The sequence below is a fragment of the Microtus oregoni genome, unplaced genomic scaffold, assembly GCF_018167655.1.
Source record: "Microtus oregoni isolate MIOR12 unplaced genomic scaffold, Mior012 000068F_ref0000429, whole genome shotgun sequence".
Classification (NCBI taxonomy): Eukaryota; Metazoa; Chordata; class Mammalia; order Rodentia; family Cricetidae; genus Microtus; species Microtus oregoni.
This window is the reverse complement of record NW_024543975.1, coordinates 44995-72832: the sequence shown is the minus strand read 5'-3', so window position 1 is coordinate 72832 and position 27838 is coordinate 44995. Positions and strand designations below refer to the sequence as shown.

At 50.0% G+C, this 27838-nt stretch overlaps 1 protein-coding gene across 5 annotated transcripts in view; it reads left to right on the top strand.

The window, feature by feature from the left end:
* Cry2 (cryptochrome circadian regulator 2) overlaps nt 1–26814 on the top strand; it is a 32858-nt gene extending 6044 nt beyond the window's left edge. The window contains exons 2-12 of one of the 5 annotated variants that reach the window (XM_041641302.1): nt 2038–2146; nt 4407–4549; nt 5963–6147; nt 6686–6774; nt 13298–13438; nt 16035–16346; nt 16549–16700; nt 16815–17017; nt 17200–17292; nt 18179–18320; nt 24806–26814. In XM_041641302.1, coding sequence (XP_041497236.1) covers nt 2038–2146; nt 4407–4549; nt 5963–6147; nt 6686–6774; nt 13298–13438; nt 16035–16346; nt 16549–16700; nt 16815–17017; nt 17200–17292; nt 18179–18318 — 1567 coding nt within the window. In that variant the 3' untranslated portion in view covers nt 18319–18320; nt 24806–26814. Of the gene's footprint in view, nt 1–2037; nt 2147–4406; nt 4550–5703; nt 5816–5962; nt 6148–6685; nt 6775–13297; nt 13439–16034; nt 16347–16548; nt 16701–16814; nt 17018–17199; nt 17293–18178; nt 18341–24801 lie in introns of those variants that run through there. The other 4 variants (XM_041641301.1, XM_041641300.1, XM_041641299.1 and 1 more) reach the window with 4 other exon arrangements.
* The last annotated feature ends 1024 nt before the right edge of the window (nt 26815–27838 follow it).

Sequence of the window (27838 nt, the reverse complement as noted above, 5' to 3'; positions counted from 1 at the left end):
GTTCTCTTTGGCACCCTCCTGGCCTTTGTAAACCTCCAGTAGTCAGGGAGCTGCAGCAGGTTCTTGGGAGGGACGATGACATAGAAGCTGGCCTGTTCAGGCTTGGGTCCTAAGGAGGAAGATAGGCGTGGATGGACTGCCTGTGTGAGGCTTGTGTCTGTCCGAGAGAGGAATTCCTGGCTCAGGAGACTTTCTGCCCTGGAGCAGACCTTGCTTGACTGAAGTGTTTAGAAATGGGCCATTGAGAAGAAAATTGGCTTTCAGAGTCTGTTTAGCCTGGGCCACTATTGAAATGGATTAATTAAAAATGCTGCAGGATCCCTGGATCCCCAGCAGCTGCAGTGACAGAAACACTGTAAGTTCCCCGGCAGCAGTGGGCAGCGGGTCTTGAGAGCAGCCAGTCTTAGGCAGGGATTGGCACAGGTCCAAATGCTGCAGGATCCCTGGATCCCGGAGGCTGCAGCAGCAGAAACACTTGCAGGTCTCCAGGTGGCAGTGGGCAGCTGGTCCCAAGAGCAGCCAGTCCTAGGCAGGGACTTGGTCCCCAAGTGGCTGTAGCAGGCCACAAGGAGAGACAGACAGATAGGCATGCCACGAGACCAGGTTGCAGGTCTCTGAAGGTCCAGGGTAGGGAACCATCCTGGGCCGAGAGACAGATGGATAGGCATGCGATGCAGAGTGAGGTTGGATATTTATTTAGTGGGTTATGGAGGGGAAAGGGAGAAGGGGAGAAAAGCAGAGGGAGATAGAAAGAGAGGGGAAGGGCAGAAGTGGGGAGAGGCAGAAGCTGCCTCTTGGGGAGAGAGACTCAGGCTGGAAGCTGAAGATCAACTTGCCTCAGCCACAGAGGTGGGTAGGGGTGGGCATGGCTTGTCTCTTAAAGGGACGGGACAGATAATTACAACTAAGCCAGCTCAGTCACTTAAGAGCTATCAGTTTTGGTAAATTCCCTAATCTCTCTTGTCTGTTTGTCTGCAAAATGGGGATAGTTCAGTTTCCTTCAAAATGTGCTGAGGGGTCAAATTAAGAAAATACTTACAAAGCGTACCAGATTCATAATCAGACTGCTAGTCTTGGCTGCACCCACTTATCACTGGGATTGTGAACCACATCAATAGTTACCTGGTTAAAACGTTAATTTAATTTAAAATAACACACTGATGGACTCAGCAAAGGTTCGTTTCCTTTCCTGTCCCTTAGTGACCCAGTACTCTAACACAGGCTTTTGATTTTTGTGTCCCTGTCATATACCCAAGCACTCCACAGTATCTAGCCAGGACACCTTTAAGCCCTTGCCTCTCTTGATGAGAACCTAGTTTCTAGAGTAAGGAGAGACCAGAAGAGTAAGCAGTTTGCCAAAGAACCAAGAACAACCTAGTCCGTGTTCAGGCCTGAAGTATCAGATATACCTGCAACCCAAGCCGTGCATAGTGTCTCATGCCTATAATCCCAACACTTGAGAGGCTGAGGCAGGAGGATGGCAAATTCAAGATCAGCCTTAACCACACAGACAATACAAGTCCACTGTGCTTAAGGCTCAATGGACTGTGGGGCATAGAGTGGCCTGGACAGTGAAGCAAAGCCTCAGAGACAGCCCAGCTTGTGGAGCTGGCTTCAGTATTTAGCATGTAGCTCACATTGATCATGTGGACTCTATGACCAGGCCCTGTGTCTGAGGGTTTCCTTGCATTATCTAATTCCACGAGTACTAACATCTTAGCAGGTCTATAGGCTTTACTGTTAATTCCAAACCACAGATGAGAAAACAGCTAAAAAGGTTAAAGCTACTGCTTCATTACCACATGGCTATGAAGTAAGCTGGAAGTTAACCCCATCACTCCTGCTCTGAGCTCAGGCCAGGCCTCCAGTCCTACAGATATAATACCAACTTGATTGGCATGAACAGTGGCTGGGTTCTTAGGAAGGTGTATGTGTGTGTGTGTGTGTGTGTGTGTGTGTGTGTGTTGTGTCCTGTCATTCACCACCTCCATTCCCCCCACCCCCAAGTCACTAACAAGGCCTTTGTGGGTTCTGCAGGTTCCTACTGCAGTCTCTGGAAGATCTGGACACAAGCTTAAGAAAGCTGAACTCCCGTCTGTTTGTAGTCCGGGGCCAGCCAGCTGATGTGTTCCCAAGGCTCTTCAAGGTGAGTGTGTAGGGCCGAGAGGGAGAGTCTGCTGTCTGCTGCCTGGCATCTCACCACAGAGTGTAATGCTGTTCTGGCTGGCAAAGTGGAAATGTTGGTACCTGTCTGGCCACTAAAATGGCTGCTAGGGAGGTCAGAAGCAGAGACAGCTGGTCAGTTTGCCAGCAGGGTGGAAACTGGTAAGGGAAAAAACTCTAAAACCAGTGTTGTATTGGAAGGATCCTCACTCAGCCCAGACATGCAGTTTGCTAAGCCCTTCCACCCCACCGTCGCTGGCTTCCTTATGTTTCCTTGGCTCAAGTCTGTATTTATTAGGGTTTGTCCCTGCCAAGACTGTGAGGGTGGGGTTTCCTGTCTAACAAGGGGTGCTGCCCACCTCAGCTTGTCCTGCTTATTAGGAAAAATGCCAGTCAGCGTTTGAGAGATCGTCACTGTTTCTCTGTGGTACGCAATTAATAAAATCTTCATTTGGGAGCCATATTGGAGACAAGCCCATTTATTTCCTCTCAGCCCCTTTAAAATGCATGTTTTAAGGTCCAAGCAGAGGCAAAAGTTCTCATGGATAGAGCATTCTAGAGCATTCTCCTTCGTCCACAATAGCACTCTATGCAGAGGAGAAATCTGATGTCAAAGAAAATAGCTTCACAGTGTATCTGTTTCCCCTCCCTCCATAATTTTGTACACACCTATGAGTCACTGGACACTAGTCGCCAGCGTTCTCTGAGGGCTGACTGTGAGTCCTGTTCTAACTGCTAACATGCTAATGTCTACCCCACAGCAGCCCTGATGGGTAGGTTCTGCTATCACAGGTTCATAGGTGAGGAAAGAGCGTGCTGCCTGGCCAGGAAGTGGTCTCAGGCTCTCTGACACAGAGCTGGTGTTTACCTGCCATACCACACACATGCTTTTGTTAGTCTGTGTCTGCGGCTCAGTGCCAGAGCACTTGCCTAATATGAGGCCCTGGGTTCTGTCCCAAAGTACAGCAAGACCAAGAACAGAAAACTTTGTTTCTTAAATCCCTCCACATTGCTCCTCTCTCTCCCAGCAGCTCAGAGGCTGGGCAGGCTGTTGCACAGAAGCATAGATCTGTTGTTCACTGAGTCACGGATCAGGTATTTATTGGGCTGCTAGCTCAGGCCCCATACTGGCTGGTAAGATGAGAGTGGTGGATGCATAGCACAGCCCGATTTCTGCTCTGAGTTCACAGACGATGGGCAAAACAGGCAGGTAAAGGGCAGCTTCATTGCCTGTGACAAATGCTGTGGTAGAAATAGGACAGAGACACAGGAGAGTCCTCCTGAAGGAGTGGGGCTATCATTTAATGAGTCTCCTTAGTCACAGGGTTTTGTGACTATGTAATGATGTCATCTATGCAAACCACTTAGTATAGTAAGGGCTAAATAAACGTTGAGAGCATTTGTGCTTTGAGGAGCCTTGTATCCACCCTGCTAAGCACTCACTGACTCCCCTGGACAGAATTGAATGATTAGGACCTTTGCTTTAAAGGCTTGTGACCACAGACTGGTTAGATTATTTGCTTCTTGTAGTTACATGCTGTAGGGTTTTCTGTGACTTGTCTAGATAACTTCCACTGGGGCAGTTTTCTCCTGGTGTTGCTGGGAGACCAGGCTATTTCTACCAGAAGTGACAGAAAGCTCAGAAAAGAATTCCCCTCTCACAATTTGTAGCCCCTCCAGTTTGTTTTCTCCTGGACTAAGGATTGCTCCTTCTTCTCCAGCTCTGAGAGCTATTAGCTCTGTTTGCTTCTGGCCTTGGGAGTGTTGCTGTGGAAACCATTAAGACACTTTACATAGCACAAGTCGGCCAAGAAAACTAGGCCACAAGTTAGACACTGAGGAGGTCTGGGAAAAGCTGCAGAGCGGTCGGATGGTAGTGATGCTGTGTGTGTCTCTCCCACCATTTCCACTGTGAGTCAGTGCCTCTTTGTGGGCTAGGGGCTCCCTGGGAGCATTGTATTTATAGCTTCATTCTCTCCCTTCAAGGCACAGTGAGTGCACAGAGCCCTCCCACTGACTCTGCCACAGCAGTGCTATTGGCCTGACCCTCCTGACTGCCTGCTTCACACTTTCTGAGCCTTAGGATCTTTGCTTTAAATTTAAACCATTGTCTGGTGCCCTTGGTTTGTTCTGTAGCCCTTGTAACATAGCCAAGATTGGCCCTGTTCACTCCCAAAGAGGAGCTGAGTGCCTAGGTCTCACTTCTCAAACAGTACTGAGCATAACAGATTTTCTCCCCACAGGAATGGGGGGTGACCCGCTTGACCTTTGAATATGACTCTGAACCCTTTGGTAAAGAACGGGATGCAGCCATTATGAAGATGGCCAAGGAGGCTGGTGTGGAGGTGGTGACTGAGAATTCTCACACCCTGTATGACCTGGACAGGTGAGACATGGTGGTTCTTGGTAAGGTTGCCTGTGAGGATTGGTGATTGGGCCCCTCCTAAGTGGAATAGACCAGTTCAGCAAGAGGGCCACCTGGCTCATAAGGTATGGTACTTTCTAGGTATTGAACGAGAATAGGCCAGAATTGGGGGTTAAAGAAGTCACTTACAGTTACAAAGACTTGGTTAGGCCCAAGCTGTGGAAGAAGGGAGTCTCCACACAGAGTCTTTGTAAATCTAGCTAAAGCTAGCTCCCTGTGCGTCGTGCTTCCCACTCCGCAGTGTCCTGACCTTGACAGACCCCATCTGTCACTCCTCCCAACAGGTGTCTACTCCCACAGACCTAGTTCCCAGCCCTGGGATGATTGCCAGGTCTGTTCAGCCTATCTGGGTTTCCAGGCCATGCATTTGATGCTGTTTGAGGACTCTAGAGACCCCTGCAGGTTGCTGGTAACCACAGCAAGGTCTCCTTCCCCAGTGGCCAGCCCCTATGAGTCTATCCCCCGCTTCTGTCCCCAGTCTGCCTACTGGAGATGTCACCCTTCTGTTATTGCTGCTGCTCCCCGCCCTCTTCCCCCAATCCAGGGCTGACTGCCAGAAGTCTGGGTCACACAGCTGTGCACGTGAGCCAAGCCCTCAGAAGGAGAGGCTTGGCGTGGAGCCCTCCCCTGCCACATGCAGAAGAGGGGCGGGGCTGCAAAGGTAGCAGCCAGCTTCTATGTGGGCTAATGGGGACAGCACAGGGAGAGCAAATAGGGAAATGAACTCACCCACAGGCAGGTCTTGCATAAGCTCCTTCTCAGGCAGCAAGAACCATCCAAGTCTATGCTTATAGAAGCAGTGGTGTTCTTTCTTCAACCCTCATGCTGTTCCTTCTCGCTTGTAAAAAATACTTGGCACACTTCAAAACTCTTTATTGTGTTGCTGTTTACCACAGCCTCTGATTTAGAGAGCCTTGGCTGGCCTCTACATCTCTGCTCTAGTAAGCAGGGCTTACAGGAGGATGATCCTCCAGGCAAGGAGTATGTCACAGCCCTCATCATACGTGTTCAAAACTGGGTAGAGAGAGGCCCTTGGTGTGGTCACGTATGTGCCCGGAAGGCCCATGGGGGACTTTCTTTTTGATTAGAGAGGTGTGGTCAGTCTCTGTCTCTAGGCGGCGCTGCGTGGACACCAGGGAACCTGGAACTGAGTCCCAGCTTTGACCCTGCTTTGCTCCATTCCCTGAGGCACCTGCTCCAGCTCTCTGGGCTTCATTTTCCCTCTCGGTAAAATGGAGATGCAGCCTCCCCTGCCCCCCTTTGTACAAGAGAGCAAACCTCAGAGCTTCTGAGTTTGGGCTCTTTTTTGGGTGGTCAGGGACCCCAAAATAAAAGACCTCAGGAGTGACTTTAGATGTGCTTTGGACTCCCCAGAATCATCGACCTGAATGGCCAGAAACCACCCCTTACCTACAAGCGCTTTCAGGCCATCATCAGCCGCATGGAGCTGCCCAAGAAGCCCGTCGGCGCTGTGAGCAGCCAGCAGATGGAGAGCTGTAGAGCCGAGATCCGGGAGAACCACGATGATACCTATGGCGTGCCTTCCCTGGAGGAACTGGGTACATGCTGCTGCTTCCTGTGTGGGATACAGCTTTCCTGTTTCTGTCAAAGTTAGAAAATACTGGTCTACTGGCACATGCCTGTAATCTCAGAACCTGGGAGACAGAGACAGAAGAGACAGACCAGCCTGGGCCGCTGGAGAACTTGCCTAAAAAACAAACAAACAAACAAAAAACAGAAAAAGTTGCTATTAACTATCTCGACCCCCTAAGACCATTGTTTGACCTCCAAGACTCATTTATGCCCTGCCAGACTGCTTTTTCTAGCTGGAGCTTCTTTGTGTAGTTCCCTTTCTCCAACAGTAGAGGTACTGTCTGGTGCTGGTCATTGGTCTTCTCCACCTTTCTTCCATCTTCTAGTCTGAATAAAGCTGGCCTTCTTCACTTTAAGGGCTTTCTCAGTCCCAGTAGCATCAAGTCCAAGGTCTGTGGTTTCATCTAAAGAACAGATCAGTATGAATAGTGCCAATTATCATTTTCATAATTGTAAATCAGATGACCTGACCTGCAATGCTCTGGCCTGCTGCTCCTTTTGTAGGGTTCCCCACGGAAGGACTTGGCCCAGCTGTCTGGCAAGGAGGAGAGACAGAAGCTCTGGCCCGCCTGGATAAGCATTTGGAACGGAAGGTATGACCCTGTTTCTGAGCCCAGAAAGGCAGGCGCAAAAGATGTGGATCAGGTTTATGTCCCTAGAGCCTCAAATCTCCAAGTGGTTGAAAACTTTCTGATGGCAAAATTAATATCAGCTCCTGGTTAGAGAGTCCATCCTTGTGCTGACCACTGGCTTAACTACGTGATTGCCATGTCCCTCTTCATCTGTCCAACCATCCCACAGGTGGGCATTAGGCTTTCTGTCTGACAGATTACAAAGCTAGGCTTAAAGAGGTCGAGTCACACCACTGGTGTAGCATAGGGAGGCATAGTGCCACACGCTCACACCATTAACTTTCTTCTGTGGACAGCTTCCGCTTGCTGAAAGGGCATGCCAAATTAATGCTTTAATCCTAGCATTAAAGAGGGCTGAGGCAGAAGGATTGCATTAGGTTCCAGCAAGACTGGGCTGCAGACTGTCTCAAAAGAACCAAATCATAGAGCTATTCTGTTGGTAAAGCCCATAATGTCCATCATTCGGTGTCAGATTGCCCCTCCCCATCTTTGTTTGTCTCCTCCACAGCTTTACTCCATTTGCATATGGAACTGGCACTTTTATATGAGCTCAGCAAGAGGAAGGAGGGAGTCTGAGGCCCCAGAGGTTCTGTTCCACACTGGCTAAGTTCCTCACCTGCCTGTGAGCACAGGAGCAGAGCAGGCTCCACGGACTGAGGACTCTTGCCTCCTAGCTCCCTGACCCTGCAGCCTCTGTAGTCTGACCCTTAAAAGCACAGCTTTTACTGTCCCGACTGAATGACAAGACATTTTGCTAGCAGCTAGATGATAGCAATGGAGCAAGGGCCCATGGCAGCCTGCTTAGGAAGGATGCTCTCTTAGGCTCAGAGTGTCCAGCCAGCACCGAAGGCAGTACTGATGGCCTTGATCATTCTCAACTCAGCAGACCTAATATTCCCATTCTGATGTTTCTCTCAGCTGAGGCTAAAAACAAGTTCCTCTAATTTGAGTCAGTAGCTACAAGGGACCAACTTTCTGTGTCCACATTAAGAGTTTTGCCCAGGACCGGGTTATAACTTGGTGGCAGAGTGTTTCAGACATGCTCAAGCCCCCATTCCATCCTAGCCCCAGATGAAAGGGAAAACAAAACTCTGTGCCCAGAGCAGGGATGGAGGTAACAAAGGGAGTGGCAGGAAGAGCAGGACTCTAGTATACAGAGTTAACCTATGGCCTCATAGATTCTCATTCTTATTACCTTAAAATGTATTTTGTAGAGGACTGCTCTCAAATCATGATGTCAGGAGCCTATTTCCCACACACCCTTGAATGCTGCTCCGCTCACTGGGGAGACCCAGAGGTGTTGAGTTGAAGGAATGAACCTTTTTGGTTCTTCAGATCTGAAAGGAGAAGCCATTTCTATCAGGATGTTCTAGGAGCCAGAAAAACATGGAGAAGCTTCCAGATGAACATCCTATGTAGTTACAGATGGCCTAAGGATAGGAAACCATCAGGGCTCAGAGGGTTGCAGTAACAAAGAGCATCAGGATTAATTATCAGTCAGTCAGGTGTTGCACTTGCAGCTGTCTTTTGGAAGAGGAGTTTTTAAAACTAATAGAATGAGGAATCTAAGGTGTAACTAAAAGGCATAGCTAGATCCAGGTATCCCAAGAATATCTGAGCAGATGTCTGCCATCTTGGCTTTGCTGTCCTCTGTGGAGTCGCCTCGCAAGTCGGCTTCCCTTAGCAGTGGAGAAGGGAGTCAGCGTGGCCTGTCTTCTGGCTGGCTGGCTCACTAGAGGAAGGGGCTTGCCTCTTTTTCAAAAGCTTCAGTAAAAGTCCAAAGAAGTATTTTCATTGGCTTGGCTTGGGTCATGTGCCCTTCCCTGGCTCAGTTACTGTGGCCAGGGATGGAGTGTGTCCCCTGATCACATTCACATCCTAAGCTGACTCCTAGAGTCAGAAAGTAGGCTTAGATCTGCCTTGCCCAGTAGAACTGAGATTTAGAGAAGTCAGGTGCTCCACTGACACACTTGATGCTCTGACCAAAAAGGGGGATGGTGCAGATTATATGTTCTTTACCTCTGGAGCTCTTTGTAATGACATTCTGATTCTTCAAAAAAGAATGATTTATTTTAATTCTATATATCTGTTTTGCCATCATGTGTGTTTATGCACCATATGTGTCTGGTGCCCACAGAATCTGGAAGAGGGCATTAGATCCCCTAGAACTAGAGTTACAGACAGCTTTGAGCTACTATGTGGGCTCTGGAGTCTCTGAAAGAGTAGCAAGTGCTCTTAAAGGCTGAGCTCCAGTATTCTGATTATTAAATGAAAAGAGATAGTAGAATTAGAGTGTCACCATTTTGCAGCCTCTGTGATGACACATGCATTAATATCCACGGCCACCATCAGAGCACCTTCACAAAGGATCACAGCCAAGTTCAGTCTAGTCTCTGGTACCAGCCAAGTTGTAGGCAGTGCACAGGGCAGACTGTACCATGGGTATGTAGGCATCAGAATCACACAAGTGCAGCTCCTGTGTCCTTCCACAGAAACATCAACAGGACAAGGAAGAGGTAGCAGAGAGTTTATGCTTCAAAAAAACTTTGATGTGACTACTTTTTAAATGGCTGAGACTGAGCTACAGGGCCGACGGATGCACAGATGGGTGGGAGACAGTGGCTGCTTAAAAACCCAAGAATAAGCTGGGCGGTGGTGGCGCACGCCTTTAATCCCAGGCAGAGGCAGGCGGATCTCCGTGAGTTCGAGACCAGCCTGGTCTACAAGAGCTAGTTCCAGGACAGGCTCCAAAACCACAGAGAAACCCTGTCTCGAAAAACCAAAAAAAAAAAAAAAACAAAAAAAAAAACAAAAAACAAAAACCCAAGAATAAAACTGCTCCAAGCACACTTTGCAAAAGTAGAAAAACGTAAACATCTCAAAAATGTAGGAAGTAATAATTATAAAAGCTGGGGCAGGGGGAGGAGCCCAGCTTCCTGGGTGACTAACAAGGTCCTGTTTCCAGAACTTTGCTGGTGATTACTTGAATGCTTGTTTTAAAAGAATTCACGAAGCCACATGTTTGTGTGGGTCTCTCTGTCTGCGTTTTATTTAAAATAAAAAGATTGAGGGCTGGAGAAATGGCTTGGGGTGGGAGGGTTTGTTTCATAAGCAGGAGGATGGAGCTCAGACCCCAGTACCCACATGCACAGCTGCTCACGTGGTCTAATGTAGGTGGAAAATTAACTTCTGCCAGAACAAGAAGAAAGAAAAGCTGATTGTGACCTCACACGCCTGTAACTCCAGTTACAGGGAAGATCGCTGGGACGGTCTAACCACCAGTCTAGCCCCCTTCCAATAAGAACCCACACAAACAAGCTCCAAGTCCAGTGAGAACTACATTAGAGAGCAGTGGAGGAAGACTCCCAGCATCTCCTCTAGCCTCCACGCCTGATACGGTACACGGATATACAGGCACACACACACACACAAAATAAACAAATGAAAATTTTGATAGGGGTTGAAGCTGCAGGATCAGGGGACTGGGAGATGCACTGGCAGAAGAATCCCGTTTCTGTTAAAAGACACTTAAGCAGCCTAGTGAAATGCTGGGGACAATAGGCACCAGACGGGAACCACATCTGCCACTGCTGATGACAGCCAAGTGTTTGAGGAACAGGCAAGGAGAGGCCAGAGAAACCTGGGCTGCTTCGGAGCTATGTGCCCTTCTCAGTCCTCTGAGCAGCGCCGGCACCATCCCCATTGTGGACAGTGCCCTGGAGGAGCTTGTCTTCAGTCTAGATTTGATCTTAGCAGTGGTGAACGGAAAGAGGACACATCTGAGAAGTCTGGGTAGAACAGTACCAGGACCTGAAGAAGGGTAACGAGTAGGTCTGTTCTTTAGTAGTGAGGTGGATAAAGTTGCTTCATCTGCAAAGAGTCCCGTGCAAGTGTGAACTTAAGGAAAAGAGCGAGTTCTGCACAAGGCAGCAGTGGAACCAGCTGGGCTACAGCTGTAGACCTGTGCCAGCTAAGAGATGGGCCTAGGGGCAAAGGCGGAGCCCAAGCTGTGACACTGAGGGATGTAGAAGAGATGGACTAACAGAGTAGGTACCTAGAGTGGCTGGCAGCTAGCCAGGTGAAAGCACGGAGTCATGATAGACTGTTGATTGGAAGGCAGAGGTGGGGAGTGAGCAGCAGGATGTGGGACAGCAGTGCCTGAGCACTCAGTGTGTGGAAGTGGTTGGAGGCTGGTCAGGAGGAGTAGACAGGAGGCGGCTGGAAAGTGCAGGTGGGGATGGGGTAGTGGAGATGGGTTGACTGTGGAAGAAAGGACCTGGTGCAAGAGGCCCATGGCTATCACAAGTACTCTGCTTTGTTGGTTGTTTGTTTGCTTTTCAGAGAAGAAATGAGGTCATTATTTCACATTCTTGGCACTGAAATTGTGGGGGAGAGTGTCTGGTCCCAAAAAAACCCAGGACAAGCCTCAGTCAGAACCTGTGGCTCCTCCTAGCACTTCTCACCCCGCCCCCTACCCTAAACCTCTCCAGCCCAGGGGCTGGGCTTCCCTTCCCCCAGCTTCTGATTTCTTTATAATCCAGTCTGCTTGCCCTCTCTTCTTTCTTTTTCTCTCTTGCTCTCCCTCCTCTCTCCTCTCGTGGCCCTGTTGAGTCTGTACCCTTCTAGGTGCCTCTGACTGAACTTTCCCTCATGTCTACAGTACAATCCTCCTCACCTGTACCTTGGAGCAGTCCTGCCCTCATTTTCTTTCAGAGAGGAAGAGGGTGCCTGACAATTGAGGTGTTTCCTCACCTGGCTGAGGACGGGTGAGGTTTTTCATAAGCTGCTCCTGCCTGCTTGCCGTAGGAGGGAAGGGCACCTGAAGGCTGCTAGGGGGTATTGGAGTGGTCAGGAAGGAAAGCTATCAGGAGCAGAGAGATCTACTATCTACCTGGAGACTGTGGTCTAAAGTGAGACTCCCAGGCTCTCTTGTGGGTCACTAATCCCAAGAGAGTCACAGTTTGGGTTTTGTTTGTTTGTTTGTTTTGAGCCTGGTTACTCTGTTTGTAGAAGATAATAGCAGAATACTCCAATATTGTTAAGGTCTAGTGAGAATCCTCCTGGAAAAGGAGAGCAGTGTGCTAGGTGTTATTCTTTTTTTAAAAAATGCTGCAATATCCCCGGTGGCAGTAGGCAACAGAAATGCTGTAGGTCCCAAATGATGGCAGTGGGCCATGTGGTGGCAGGAAACGGGTTCTGGGAGCAGCCAGTCCCAGGCAGAAATGGCTGCCGGTCCCAGAGCGGTGGCCCGAGCGGTGGCGGCAGGCCATGTGGCGGCAGACAGCCGGCCCTGGGAGCAGCCAGTGTTATGGTTTTGGTCCCTTTAAGAGACAAGCCACACCCATTCCCCTCCCCATCCACTGAGGCAGGCTGATCTTCAGCTTCAGGCCTGAGCTCGCCCTCTTTTCCATCTTCCTCTCAGAGAGGCAGCTTCGCTTCTGCCTCCCCACTTCTCTGCTTCCCCCCTTCTCTGTCTTTCTCCTCTTCTCTCTCTCTCTCTCTCCCTCTCTCTCTGTCCCCCCCCCTTCACCCTTCCTCCTCCATAACCCCCTGAATAAACATTCAACCTCACCCTGCATGTTGCGTCTATCCATGTTTCTGTCTTCTGCCCGCCCGCCATGTGTCTCCCTGCCTGGGACCAGCCATTGCTCGGGGACCAGCAGCTGACTCTGCCTGGGGCCCACTGCCTGCTGCCACATGGCCCGCCACCACTGCTCTGGGACCAGCAGCTGTCTCTGCCTGGGACTGGCTGCTCCCAGGGCCCGCTGTCTGCCGCCACATGGCCTGCCGCCACCGCTCGGGCCACCGCTCTGGGACCGGCAGCCATTTCTGCCTGGGACTGGCTGCTCCCAGAACCCGCTTCCTGCCACCACATGGCCCACTGCCACCATTTGGGACCTACAGCATTTCTGTTGCCTACTGCACCGGGGATATTGCAGCATTTTTTAAAAAAAGAATAACACTAGGGGCTGTGGATGAGGAAAATAAGACCAGTAACATTAGACAGGAGGCCCCAGAAGTGAATGGCTCTGTTGGTCTCCGGAAATGGGTTGGAAGTTTCCTATTTTCCTGGCTGTTTGACAATGGTGAAAAGCCTGGGTGCCTTGGACTCAGCAGTGGCAGCCTCTCTTCAGGGACTGAGCTAGGAACTGTTTTCTGAAAAGCAGATGCCTTTCCCCCTTTTGTATAATTACTTAGTTTGTTCCATGCTTTCAGCATTCTTCCCTACTTACTTAATCCCCAGAGACAGTAAGTGTTCTTATTTAGTAGCTAAGTAGTAAATAAGTCATTCAGTCATCCCACGGACAAACATTGAAGTCAGGGCAGGAACATGGAAGGCTCTCCTTTCTAGGTCCCTAGGCAGGAGAGTGGAATACGTGCAGTGCTCAAAGCCTGGCTCCAGGGCCTTTGTTCTTTGACCTCAGGTGAAGAATCCTCACTCTTTAAGACCTAGGTCTTTCCTCTGTCCCTCTCTGTTCTGCAGGCCTGGGTTGCCAACTATGAGAGACCTCGGATGAATGCCAATTCCCTGCTGGCCAGCCCCACAGGCCTCAGCCCCTACCTGCGCTTCGGATGCCTCTCCTGCCGCCTCTTCTACTACCGCCTGTGGGACTTGTATAAGAAGGTGAGGTGCTTGCACAGTCCCCCAGGCACAACACTCACTGCCAGTCACCCCAGAAAGGGCCCTTGGGGCTGGGCTGTGAGAGCCAGAGAAGTCGGAGGTGGTTGGTTTCCAAGAGGTGACAGCTAAACTGAGTCACTGATGTAAATGAACCCAGATTCTCCTTTGGTTCTGAGGAAGAGACAGAAAACTGGCCTCAGGGAGGGGTTTTAGAAGCTGATAGTGAAGGCTGGGTGGGACCTCTGGGTGGAAGTGAGCTCTGAGGCCAGAAGCAGATCTAAGCAAAAGGGCACCTGCACCCTGAGGCTGGCAGCAGAGTGTAAAGGAAGTCCAGGAGTAGCTGCTATCATTCTGTAGTGGAGGGCTGGCCTTGAGAGGGCTGCAGGTAGGACCTGTTAACCTCCACAGAGAGGCTCCTCAGAGGCTCCACAGGTCGTACTGTGCCTCTGTGTTTTAGTGTGACTTTGCCCAGACAGCATGGCTTCATGGAGCAGAGTTTGGCAGTTTGGTAGGTAAGTCATCAGGGAGGAGAAATCATTGTTTGTGTAGTCCAGTCTAATCCTTTCATGTCTCTAACTCTTGCTTATACATTATTTAACCAAAATCCAGACTTGGTACTTATTAATTTTTTTCAATTGAAAACAGATTTTTTTCATATGGTATATTCTGGTTACAGTTTCCTATCCTCCATTTCCATCTAGATCCTCCCCACTTCCCTACCCACTCAAATCCACACTTGTTCTTTCTCTTTCATTAGAATACAAACAGGCATCTAAAAATAAGATAAAAATAAACAAACCTGAATAAACAAAACAAATGAATGGGTGGGGGTGGGGCAAAGAGAAAGTCCAAGAAACACATATTAACACAGAGACATACATTCACGCACACAGAAATCCCATAAAAACACAAAACCAGAAACCATAATATATAAGCAAAAGATCTGTAAGGTTAAATTTGAAAAAAGAAATGCCCAGTCAAAGCATTATGAGACCAAAAAAACCAAAACAGAGCACCCTCCTAAAACCATCGACTCATCCACTGCTGGGGATGGGGCCTGCCCTTAAGTATGATTTGTATACCCCGTGAGACCCCATTGGAGAAAACTGTTTTTCCCTTGTGAGTGATTATCAATTAGAGGTAACTTCTGGGGTGGGGTGAGGGCTTGTGTCTACTTCCTCTCTCAGAGCTGGGACCACATGCAGTGCAGACTCCTGCAGGCCCTGTGCACAGTCTCTGTGAGTTCATACGTGCTTCAGTCCTGTTGTGTCCAGAAGGCTTTGTTCCCTTGGTGTCCCCCACCCCACTGGCTCTTAAACCCTCTTTACCTTCTCTTCCCAAGCCCTGATGAGAGATTTGATGGAGACGTCCTATTTAGTTCTGAGTGTCTGAGGTCTCTCACTCCGCACACCGTCCAGCTGTGGGTCTCTGTATTAGTTCTGAGTGTCTAAGGTCTCACTCCGCACACCGTCCAGCTGTGGGTCTCTGTATTAGTTCTGAGTATCTAAGGTCTCACTCCGCACACCGTCCAGCTGTGGGTCTCTGTATTAGTTCTGAGTATCTAAGGTCTCACTCCGCACACCGTCCAGCTGTGGGTCTCTGTATTAGTTCTGAGTGTTCTGAGGTCTCACTCCGCACACTGTCCAGCTGTGGGTCTCTGTATTAGCTCCCAGCTACTGCAGGAGACAGCTCCTCGGATGATGGCTGAGTGAGACACTGACCTATGAGTATGGCAGAGTGCTGTTAGGAGGCATTTTATTGCTGTGTCCCTTTGGTTTTCCCCTAGATCTATGACCTATCCACCAAGGTTCTTGGCCACCTGGGCAGTGTCAGGGATGAGTTCCATCTCATGGGGTGGGTTTCTTTTTTTTTATTATTTATTTATTATGAATACAATATTCTGTTTGTTTGTATGCTAGCAGACCAGAAGAGGGCACCAGGCCCCATTACAGATGGTTGTGAGCCACCATGTGGTTGCTGGGAATTGAACTCAGGACCTTTGGAAGAGCAGGCAATGCTCTTAACCTCTGAGCCATCTCTCCAGCCCCCTGGGGTGGGTTTCTTAAATCCAGTCATCAGACAGTGGTTGGTTGCTTCCACAATGTTTGTGCCTCTGTTGTACCAGAGTATGGTGCAGGCAGGTCACCATTATACATCAGAGGGTTTGCAGCTGGGATGGTGTTTACCGTTCTCTGGTAGCACACAGAGTACCTTCCAGTACCACGAACACTAGTCAATAACGGTGAAGGCTCTAGGTAGGCACCAGTTCAACTTCTCTGGGTTCGGTGATATTTAGGTGTTTAGACCACATTTTTTAATTGATGATGTATAAAATCCCTTCAGCCTTCTAGAAGATAGAGCCACAGAATCCTGAGTGGTCTTGAAGGGTTTGGTTCCCGTAGCATCATTTTCTCACTGCTAGCCATCTGAAGCCAGTCTTGGTGCTCAGAGCAGGGCCTGCATGTCACACACTATGAGCCTTGTGATCCTGGTCCCTCTGCACACATAGGGGATTGTTCTGTGCAGGAGCCCTGAGCATCACAGTGCTGAGAACCAGGCAGGTGCTCACCTTTGTGTGCGATGCCCACCCCTCCCTCAGGTGAAGAAGAACAGCACGCCCCCCCTCTCCTTGTTTGGACAACTCCTGTGGCGAGAGTTTTTCTACACAGCGGCCACCAATAACCCCAGGTTTGACCGAATGGAGGGGAACCCCATCTGTATCCAGATCCCCTGGGACCGCAACCCTGAAGCCCTGGCCAAGTGGGCTGAGGGCAAGACAGGCTTCCCTTGGATTGACGCCATCATGACCCAACTGAGGCAGGAGGGCTGGATCCACCACCTGGCCCGGCACGCCGTGGCCTGCTTCCTCACCCGCGGGGACCTCTGGGTCAGCTGGGAGAGCGGGGTCCGGGTGAGTGCAAGCTGGCCTGTACCCTGTGACCAGGCCAGCCAAGGTCAGCCCCCTTCTAGGCTGGGGACTGGGGTGGGATCCCTGGGTCTAGGAGATCCCTTCCATGTGCTCAGCAGAAGAACTTTGCTCCTTGGGGTATTACAGTGACTTGGAAAGAACCAGAGCGTCAGGTCTCCAAGGAGGCTGGTTGTCCCCTATCTAGGTATTTGATGAGCTGCTCCTGGATGCAGATTTCAGCGTAAATGCGGGCAGCTGGATGTGGCTGTCCTGCAGCGCTTTCTTCCAACAGTTCTTCCATTGCTACTGCCCTGTGGGTTTCGGCCGACGCACAGACCCCAGTGGGGACTACATTCGGTGAGGATACAAGCCAGACTGTCTGGCTTTGAACCACTGTGCCCTCCTCTGGTACTCTGAACCCTTTTTAAGAAGAGCCACAGTGTGCTGACACATCACCCGTATGTGTTTCAGGCGATACCTGCCCAAATTGAAAGGGTTCCCCTCTCGCTACATCTATGAGCCCTGGAATGCCCCTGAGTCGGTTCAGAAGGCCGCCAAGTGCATCATTGGCGTAGACTACCCGCGACCTATCGTCAACCATGCTGAGACGAGTCGGCTCAACATTGAGCGCATGAAGCAGATCTACCAGCAGCTGTCGCGATACCGGGGACTCTGTAAGGAGCTCCTGCCCCACTGACGTCTCGCTCACCCTGGGGAGGACACTGCAGGCTATGCCAGACTGGGCAGCTTGGGGTGCTGGGAAAAGGTGGAGGCTGTGCCCTGGTCCTGCCCTCCTGGCCCCTCTGTTTCTCATGACCTATAGCTCTCTTAATCTGACTGTCCCTTTGTCTCCAAGGTCTTCTAGCATCTGTCCCTTCCTGTGTGGAAGACCTCAGTCACCCAGTGGCAGATCCCAGCTCTAGCCAGGCTGGGAGCATCAGCAACACAGGTGAGTTATTACACTGGCCTCTCGCCTCTCTGGCCTTCTATGAGCTGTGCCACCGCTTCAATCATTCAGGGCTAAGGCCAAAATGAGCATATGCCTGATGAAGCTTTTATTCCCCCAGGGCATGCTGTAAGACAATCAAATATGAGCATTCAGATAAGAATTTTGGAGGGCATTGGATGGCTTGGTGTTGGTCTAAGAATAGGGTATCTTTAGGACCACTTTAAATAGGAGCTGCCGAGGGCACCTCTGTAAGTATTGTTTAGCAATGTCCTGATAAGAACTAGGGAAGGAAACAGCAAGAAGAGTCCCAGATGCAGGAGCAAGCAGAGCCCACTCTAGGAACAGAAGGAAGCCAGAGCATGCGGCGAGTGGAGCAGAGCACTCATATTCCCCATCCTTTGACTTCCTGCACTGAGGGGAGTCAGCAGAACAGGGCACGGCCCCACTGGGCTTCTAAAACTGCCCGCAACATAAACAATGGACAGTGAGGAGCAGTGTAGGGACGGGGAGGCACGGAAGAAGGTGGCACAGGGGTCTGGACAGGAGGAGCAGGGAGAGAGTGAGGGTGCTGGTCGACTTGGTGATGCTCCATATGCGGAAGTGGCCAGAACTCCGGGATTTTCCCAGGGCTGCAAAGGGAATGCCTCACCTTCAGAGCAAGGGCAGCAGATATGCCGCATCAGTCTCTGGCCTGGAGCCAGGGACTTGAGAGCAGAAGTTGGCCCTGCTGCCAGCAGGCCAGGCCATGCCCTCCTCACGCAGCTGCCAAGTGAGGTCACTGCTGAAAAGGAGGCCAGGGCAGGGCTCCCTGTCTCTAAAGAGCAGGCATTGCACAGCATGACACCCTTGTGATGTGGAACTATACTGTCTCTGTGGTTCTTCACAGGCCCCAGACCCATAGCCAGTGGCCCAGCCTCCCCTAAACGCAAACTGGAAGCAGCTGAGGAGCCTCCCAGTGAAGAATTGAGCAAGCGGGCTAGGGTGACAGAGATGCCTGCCCAAGAGCCACCAAGCAAGGACGCCTGAGAGTGAGTCCTTGCAGAAGGAGGTAACATGACTTAGAAAGCTGTGGCTTGCCAACTGGAGGTTCAAACAGCAAATCAGATTAAGGAGTAGGATTTCTGCTCAAAATCCCACCAGTCTGACTTTCATAACTTCTAAACCAGTGGTTCTCTTCTCAGCCTTCTTAATGCTGCAGCCCCTTTAATAACCCTCAAGGTGTGGTGACCCCCCATCATAAAATTGTTTTCATTGCTACTTCATAACTGTAATTTTGCTACTGTTATGAATTGTAATGTAAATATCTGATATGCAGGATGTCTGATATGTGACCCCAAGGCAGTCGAGACCTACAGGTTGAGAACCATTGTTTGAGATAGAGCCTCACTGTGTGGCTGAGGCCAGTCTTGAACTTGTAGCAATCCTCCTGCCTTATCCTCTTGAGTGCCAGAATTTCAGATGTGAGCCAGCATGTCCAATTTACTTCATAAAATCTAAAGAAAGATTATTATTTTTTAAGGAAAGAAGATTTTATTTTAGAAGAAAGAAATTTAAAAGTTTAAGTCCTTTGTTTTCTGACTAGTGGAAAAGAAAGGGGATTTAGCTTTGTTCTGTTTGTTTGCTTGCCTTTTCTGCCTGCTCATGAGTCAACTCTGATACCCAGATGTGAAGCTGGCAGGTGGAGGCTGTGTTCTATAGTCAGGCCAGATGGGGGCAACCCTGAGCTTCAGACACCAGGAAAGAGCTCAGCTCTGGAAGGACCAGAGGGCCCAGCTGTCTCTCTGCTTCTGCTTACAGGGTCTCTGGTCTTTTCACAGACTCCGTAGCTTTGCACATCCCAGTCAGGGCTCACATCAGACAGAATACAAACAGATTTGCCTCCTCCTTGTTCCTCCTTCCCCAAGGCAGGAAAGGCTTGTATGCCAATATTGGAGAAATGTAGCTTGCCACCCCCCTTAGTCATTATGTCAGGCTATTCCGTACATCTGCATCAATAGGTTGGAGGGGTCTTTTCACTCTAGAGCTGTCTGGTTCTTTTTCTGGTCCTAATCACTTCAAGGCCTCTCTGGGTCTGTCTGTGTGGGGTGTCTCTCTCAATTTGTGCTCAGGGAGATGGCAGGCACTTGGTGCCCTTTCCTCACTAGACATTGTGAGTAGGAGGACAGGCTGTGCTGCCTTGTCCCTGAAAGAGCTGGCCACTATAGATGCCATACTGTCTGTGGTGTGCTGCTAAGCATAGCATGTTATGGCTAATGAACTTGCTTTGTTAATGCCCTGATTTTGAGGAAAGATTAACAAATAGAAAGGTTAGGTGTGTGTGTCAAGACTACACAGTAAGCTGATGACATACGGCACAACATGGGCTTGTTGTGTGCAGATATATGGGGAGAGTGACATGTAAAGCATGCAAGTGACATATAAATTGACATATAAAGTCATATTAGTGTGGAATACAGCCAAAGCAACTTAGGAAAGGAAGAATAAAACAGTACACACCTTCAGCTTATAAAGGTGGGTTGTGTGATCAAGGAACGTGAACCTGAGAAGAACTGGATTCGAGGGTGTTTTGAACACCAGAAACATCAACGTTTGCCCGATCTTGTACACATGACTTACTCTCTCCGAAGGTGGTTGCTGTTCCCGAAGTAAGCACAGATGTTGGTCAGTCACAAACGTGTGGAAGTGGGGATGCAGGTTGAGCATCCCGTAATCCAAGCACCGAGATCTAAAAACTGTGGCATCCTAAACTGTCTGAGTGTCAGCAGTGGAGTCTGTGCAGATACTCCTAAATTCAGAAAGTCAGATAATGGACATTCAGCTTGTGATGCTAAGCCCCCTGCTTGGCTAAAACAGATAGGAACATTTTTCTTACATTCCAGGGGGCTCAAAGGTGAGGCTTATGGTTTGTGGTCTGGCAGGTGGAAGATGACTGTTCCAGCTCAGCTGTCAGTGCCTCTTCAAGGCGGGGACAGGACAACAGGGTTGGCTGTGCTCACTCACTCAGTTAACAAACATTCATGTTCCCACAATGGACCCTAGATTCGGGCCATGTTGTGAACTGGACTGGCAGCCCCACCTCCACCTTGGGAGATGCTGGTAGGAGGAGACAGTGAAGCAGAGGTGTTTTAGTAAGGGGCCATAAGTATTAAACAGAAAAGATTTCCTGCCTGAGAAGAAAGAAAGGAAGGCAGGGACACGAAGGGGTTGCTGTGCTGTAAGGATCACTGGCTTAGACTGTGTCTAGAACAGGCCTGTGGCGGAGGCCCGCGCGGGGGCACAGTTAGCTAGGAAGTATGGATCATGGTGGGCATCAGCAGTGTCACACGGTGTGTGGGCCTCACAGCCTGGGCTAGCTCAGAAGTACTGGAGCATGGTACTCCCTGCTGGGATGGGCATTATTGGGATTATTGTCTGTGCAATCTGATGTCCTGGAAGCAGAGGGGCCCCTCGAGGGAGTTCTGGGAGAGAAGCCTCCTATGGAATAGGATGGTCTACTGCATCTAGAGGAGAACTGAACACTGGATGGGGCCCTAACAGAGAATCGGGTGAAGTGATATCAGCCATGCAGAGTGCCTGTCTTGCCCTGTAGTTTGGGTACCCATGTATCACCTATTGAGATCTCGGGGGCAGTTTTTAACGACTTATCAAAGCTCTTGAAGGTGGAAAGGAGCCAGGAAGTCAGAGGATGTGACAGGAACAGACGTCTTTCCAAGGCAGAGTGGGAGCGCCATGTTTTTTGGAAACCCCAAAAGAAAAGTGCCTCCTGTGTGCAGGCTAGGGCATCTAGGCCTCATCTGTTGTATTAGGCGCTCTAGAGGAACAGAACCTACAGAATGTTCGTGCTTACAAAAGAAAGTATTAGATTGTCTTCACAGTAGGCTAGGTATTCCAACAATGGCCATCTGCACACTGAAGAGGCTAAGAACCCAGGAACTGCAGAGTCTGCAAGGCTGGTGCTGAAGGCCAGAGGGACTCCTGGAGAGCCATTGCTCTTCAGTGTGAGTTGGAAGGTTGAAAGGGTTCTCATGTCAAAGAAGAAGGGCAGCAGCAGCAGGATAGATGCGCTAACAGCAAGGAGTGCAGTGCAGGCAGACAGACAGGAATGGCCTGCCTTTCTCTGGGACTCCTCCGCTGGGCTGCTGCTACCAGGGGCTGCCCTGGGAAAGGTGACAACCAAGATTAACCCTCACAGCTGTGAAATGCTTGGTAGCTCTTGTCACCTGCCCTACTGCTGGGACACACATATCAGGATATCAGGGGGAAATCAAACCCTTTGTGTAAAAGGTCTAACTGTGAGTGGAGCAAACCAGGCAGAGGCGGGCACAGTGCTGCCTTTGCATGTGCTTCCAGGTGACTTCTAATCAGCTGACTGGTGGGCACAGTGAGGAGGCTGCAGATGCAGCCAGAGTTGTGTGGATGGGAAGATGTACCCCTTCCTGACCATTTTAGTCACATGTCTTGGGCTGCAGGCCAAGGCCTGAGTAATCATTCCCTGCTTTTAGTCTCTTAGCTCTGCGCTATTGGCATTGTGACCTTGCTGTCTCATGAGAAGTCATTACAATTTAAGTCAGTATGTAGAAAAACATCTCTGAGATCATTGGGTTCCATCTTTCCTCAAACCCATGCCAACCGAATGTTCTACATTTAGTTTTTACAATGTTCACTAAACTGAACAAAGAAAATAGTGAGCTTCCAAATAGCAGTCATGTCAGCAGGTTACATGACCCTAGCTGCTGACACAGGGTTGGCTTCATCACCGTCCAGTTCTGCACTGGCTTCCCCTTTCATCAGTGATCTTTTACAGTGGACTGCACATGGGCTTCCCCCTCCAGCTCTGCACAGTATTCTAGTGAGCACCCCGTGCAGAAAGGGCCAGCCAAGGAGCCCTTCCCTCACTGGCCTGTGCTTTGTTAGTACTGAGGTTTCACTGCCTAGACCCCAACTTCCAGAATCCCCCTTTTTACTCTGATACTTGTGCAACTGGTGTAGGTCAGGTGTGTCGCTACAGCCTATCCAGTGTGGAGATGGAGGTAGCCTAGCCCTCCAGAGAGCCTGGCTCTTCTTCCCAGGCCTGTGTTCCTGGTGAGACAATGTTCCGGTGTTTCTAAGCTCTGGTTCTTAGCTCCTGACATGGAAACGAGCCATAAGAAAGGAGCTGAGTGTGTTCCATAGATGATCAATGTCGGTGGAGCTAGGTTTAAATTGATCTCAGGAATACATAATGTGTACATGTGTTAGAACAGCACAGGGTAAACTAGGCCTAATCATGCCTGCCTGGAATCCCAGCACTCAGTACATGTGTTAGAACTCAGTACATGTGTTAGAACAGCACAGGGTAGACTAGGCCTAGTCATGCATGCCTGGAATCCCAGCACTCAGAAGACTAAGGAAGGAGGATCAACAGCTCAACATTCTTAGTTAGATAGCAAATTCAAGGCTGGCTTGATGATGTGAAATCTTCTGTCTATGAAGTGAAGAGGGAAGGGGCAAAATAGTTTTTAAAAATCACATGACGTGCCATTATGCATCACTTAAAATGAATTTAAATTTTAAAAAGATATGTCCATAGTTCCGTGAACCCCAAGAATTGAGAGCAAAAGAAACAAAATGGAGATGGCACTGGAATTGGTGTTTCAGGGGGAAGCTCATCTCAGGTTTAACAGCAGGCTTGCTCTGCTTGGAAACTGTACTTAGAAGTGTGTCCATAAACACAGTGCAGCTGGGGCTGGAGAGATGGCTCAGTGGTTAAGAGCATTGCCTGCTCTTCCAAAGGTCCTGAGTTCAATTCCCGGCAACCACATGGTGGCTCACAACCATCTGTAAAGAGGTCTGGTACCCTCTTCTGGCCTGCAGACATGCACACAGACATAATATTGTATACTAAATAAATAAATAAATATTTAAAAAAAAAAAAAAACACAGTGCAGCTAACGGAAGAGCATGGCTGCCTGCTGCAGCATGTTCTCCAGAGGAGGTGGATGGATGGCTGCAGTTACACTTGGTTTAAAGGGCGAGGCCCGGGAACTGCCCGCACATGTATCCACTTCTGCCCAGCTTTTCTAATCTAGATAGTACGACAGAGTTGTCACTCTCCAGACACAGGCAGCTTCCGATGGAGTGTGCAGCCCTAAAAGGGCTGCCTGAGCTCTGAACCCCCAAAGTCCTAACGCCTAGGAAGTGGAAACAGGAAGATCGGAGTCCAGGCTGCCTCAATTGCATAAGATAAATACCCAGAATAGGCTGGAATGTGCTAAAAGGCCAAGTTTAGATTCATGTCTGCAAATGTGTCTGACTTTTAAGAGTGTGTTTGCTCATCTCTAACACCTTCCATTTTATTTTGTGTCGGTATCAATCTCCATGCCAATGTGTTGAATTTCTTTTTACATCTTATAAAAGTCTTGGTGAGGAATAATACAAAGTTCGCTTACTAGTTAAAATCCAAACAACAGGGGTCGGAGGGAGATGCCCAGAAAAGCCTCCGCTGCTCTTGTAGAGAACCCAGGGTTTGATTCCCAGCACCCAAATGGTGACTCAAAACTGTCTGTGACTCCAGCTCCAGGGATCCAGGTACTCATGTGGTGCACAGACGTAGATGCAGGCAGAATTTGTATATCCCGAGAGCCTGGGGATTCCTGTCTTGGCACCTTGTGGACACTCACGTCATTTCAGTTTCTCATTTATGAAAATGGAGGTGTAGCAGCTTGTCTTGGCCTGTGAGGGTCTGTGAGGCCCTCAGAGCAAAGCACCACAGAAGCAAATCCTTGGTTCTGGAGTCAGGAGTTCAAGGTCATGGTCTCTGTTTTTTCTGGGTCAAAGTTCCTTTTCCATTTTAGGTCACCCTGGTCATCTCATTTTTACCTAAAGAGAGTCACAACCTAAGGTGCTGGGAGTCAGGACCTGAGCCATATAAATGCCACTGCGTCAGCCTGTTGATGCAGACAGCCCAGTAATTACAGTGGTGTTTCTCTCTGCCCTACATCCAGAATGTTCCAGATCTTTAAAATGAGCCATCGCCTGTCCCTATTCCTTTCTTCTTCACCCATTCCCCCACCATTAAGGCCTGTGCCAGGTTCTGTGATTGGTGTGTGGAAATTTGACTTGCTGTTTCTAAACCCAGTCATTGCCTTATTCTTCAGAAGGTACTAGAACCAGGAAACGTCTCACACAGCTACTTTTCCTGGCCCCCTGTCTTTGAAGCGGCAGCTATACTTGTCATTTGTGAACAAGTATCCTTCACGGTGTCCAGTGGTGGCCATGTAGCCCTGTCCTCTGCTGCTCTCATCCCTGGTAAAGGGTGTGCAGGGAACAGTAGTGCTGGGTTTAGAGACCCAGTATTCAGCTACCCCATGGTTGCTCAGCAACAGCCTGGCCCTAGGGACGGCCCAAGCAGCGTGTTCACTGAGTTGTCCCACTCGCAGTCTGGGAATCCCCAGGGAAGCAGCCAGAGGAGCGGTGCCTGGCGACTAAGCAGCCTCCTGAGCACCCTCCACATGTGTTTTTCTCTTTCAGCTAGAGAGTCATCGCTCCATGACAAAGCCCGGGTACCTGAACTGCCACGGCCTACAGAGAACCCAGTCACCAACAGACAGCGGACGAGTGTATGTGTGTGTGCAAAGGAGGCGTGGTGTGCCGTTTGCGTGTGCATGCATCTGTTTACACTCTCGTGATCCTGAATGTTGCCTCAGCTGAAAGACTCTGGATCATCCTTGTCACCGGAGCTGCTTCCTCATCTCCAGACACAGGACTAGAAACCACAGCAGTGACCTTCAGCCCAGATCTGTTCCTGGGAGCCCCCTTTCTTGTTTCAGTAGAAAGTGGTGGTAGGACCCTAGCTGGAATTCTGGTCTCTGCCTCCCCAGACTCTCTTTCCCCTCAGATAGCTGGAGGACCACATTTTTTGACGTTCACCTAAAGTTTTAGGTTCCAGAGGTAGCCAGAGTCCTGCTGGCTTAGATCCCACCTTGTGATACTAGACCTGAGCAAGCTGGAGCAGATGCTTCTCCTTCAGACATACCTAGCCTGACCAGCCTTTTAAATCCCATGCATATCTGTCTGTGTAGGACCTTCTAGAAGCCAGGTGAGGACTAGACTCCAGTCCTCTGTTCTTTCCCTAGCCGCTAGGGCCCAGCCTCGGCCTGCCAGGAGCTGAAGACAGGCCAGGGTCAGGGCTGGTGGAGGAAACCAAGTCCCATGGCTTAAAGGCCACAGCTCCTCTGGCCACATTCCCAGGCATATGCTCTAGCAAGTACTGCTGCTACCCAGCCAGGCAAGCTGGCCAGTCTATGTTCTGCGGGCTTCCAGGGCCCACCCTGGACTAGTCAGCTCCTCAGGACTGGGCCTCAAGGGACTTAGAGGGACCTCATGAGGGCTGGAGCACTACATGGGCAGTTGATAAAAGGTCAAATAGAGATAATACCTAGCACACCATCCCCTTTCTCAGAGTGGCGGTGGAAGGTTTGGCCCAGAGAAGCCAGGCCTGTGTTCCAGGGGAGCCTCCTCTCCCTATGTATGTACTGCCCTACATACTCACACTTCTGACCTCCTGGGAATGCTGTTGGGTCATGTGGAGAAAGCAGTTATGAAAAGAAGGATTGTGGGTAACTGAGCAAGTCTTCCTTCCACTTCCACCCCCGTGGCCTGCACATGAGCCACAGTGAATGCGTGTGGAGTGAGTGTGTGTGTGTGTGTGCCTGTTTGAATTTTTGTTCTCACATGTAACATTAAGCTGGCCTCTGTGCCCTTTCCTCTCTACCTCCCCTGTGACCTTGCCGAGCCTCAGAGTTGTTGATGCCCTTGGCCCTGGCCTTCACTGTGTCAGACCAGAACCTGGGGCCAGGCTCCCCTCTCCTCCAGCTGTCCGCTGTCCAGCACATCTGACAGGCTTCTTTTTGAGATGACCTCAGGTTTTCTCAGCAGAGAGCTGCCTTTAGTTCATCATTCTGACTATAAACAACCCATGCGCGAGTGGAGAAACGGCACAGGAGATGTGTATTTAGAGCCCTGGGGTTTGGCCTCCCTGCTCCTGAGCCCCAGGCTCAGAGGAAAGGGCCAAGGGATCTTGCTGGAGGGAAGTAGAGTGAGCCTGGAGAGCTGGTCTGAGAGGGTCGAAAACTAGGTCTGGGTCCAGGATTCATTTTGCAACATTTTCAGCTATGGGGACAGAGTACCCTCTGCTCTTTTAAGGATGGCTTTCTTCTCAAGGTACAAGTTGACAGGATCACCTGCCCCTCCACTGCCTTGACATGCTAGCCCATTTTCAGGATAGCTTTCCAATGAAGGAAGCAGACCTCCAACTCCAGAGCTACAGGATGGAGTGGCCTGGAGCCCCGGGGTGACTCCATGCCTAGCCTGAGTGGCTCTGAGGCTGTCACAGAGCCGTGCCCCATGTTCTCCTGTGACCTAGAATGGGGAAGAGATGGTCACAGGCAAGAAGCACTTTATAGTGTTCCCTGTTGTTGGGAAGGTTGTGTGTCTCCCACAGTTTGTTTGTGAATATTCCCGTTTTATAAATGTCTGATCCTGTCTGAGAAAGCTGTGTTGTGTAGTCGATCTTGTGGGAGGTCTGGGACCTGCAGCTACTGAGGTTGGACCTGGTAAAGCTTTAAGCTGGTTCTCTTGGAGTCCAGTCTCTCTTTCCCTTTGGATAGAGGAGGCCATGTAAGCTACTGTAGCAGGCTGGCAGCAGCCCTCGACCTTGGTCAGAATCAGGTAGCTGAAACAATACAGGGCATGAGGCAGGTTCCTGAACGTCACCTCACACTGGCCCAGCATCTATTCTTTATGATATTCTAAGAAGGTGTATGTGTCCTCTGGACACAGTTATGGAAGCCAAGGCCTGGATGCTGGCTCTGTCTTGCACTATCTGGCCAGAGTGCTGTGCACATGGGTATTCCTGGTAGGGGAGGAGCTCAGGCAAATCCAGAGAAAACCACAGTCTGCTCTACAGATGGGAGAGGGGCTTTACCAGTACTCTCATTCCTGGCTCTGCCTCCAGTGCCCGTTGGCCTGCTCCTACCACGTCCAGGGCTGGCCTCGCTCTCTGGGCTTCTCATGTAGTTCTGACTCAGTTGGAGAAGCTGAGAAACCTTTGATCTTGACAGAAGTTTCTTGAAGAGAGAACTGCCCTACATACTCATGCTTCTTACCTCCTGGGGATACTGCCCATCTGAAACAAGCACACACCAGCCATAATAACTAGGCAAGGCTGCTTTCCTGGGAAGAAGGAAGATTCCATAACAGATGGTTAGGGTAGGGCCTAGTGTAAAAGGCCTGGGCCAGAAGAGGCAGTGAAAGTGGCCAAACCACCTCTCCAAGCCTCAATGGCAGGGAGGGGAGAGGCAGCCAAGGCCTCTGAATGTTCTCAAGGCTGGCAGCCTCTTGCCAGAAAGGAAAAGGAGGCAACAATCCTAGTATGTCCTGCTCTACCTGTGGTCAGAGGAATAGTGAAGATGGGTGGGAGGCACCAAAGCTGGGGCCCTGCCCTTGGCAGCCTGTGGAGTGTGAGAAGACCTAATACAGGGCCAGGAAGAAATCACAGCTCAACCCA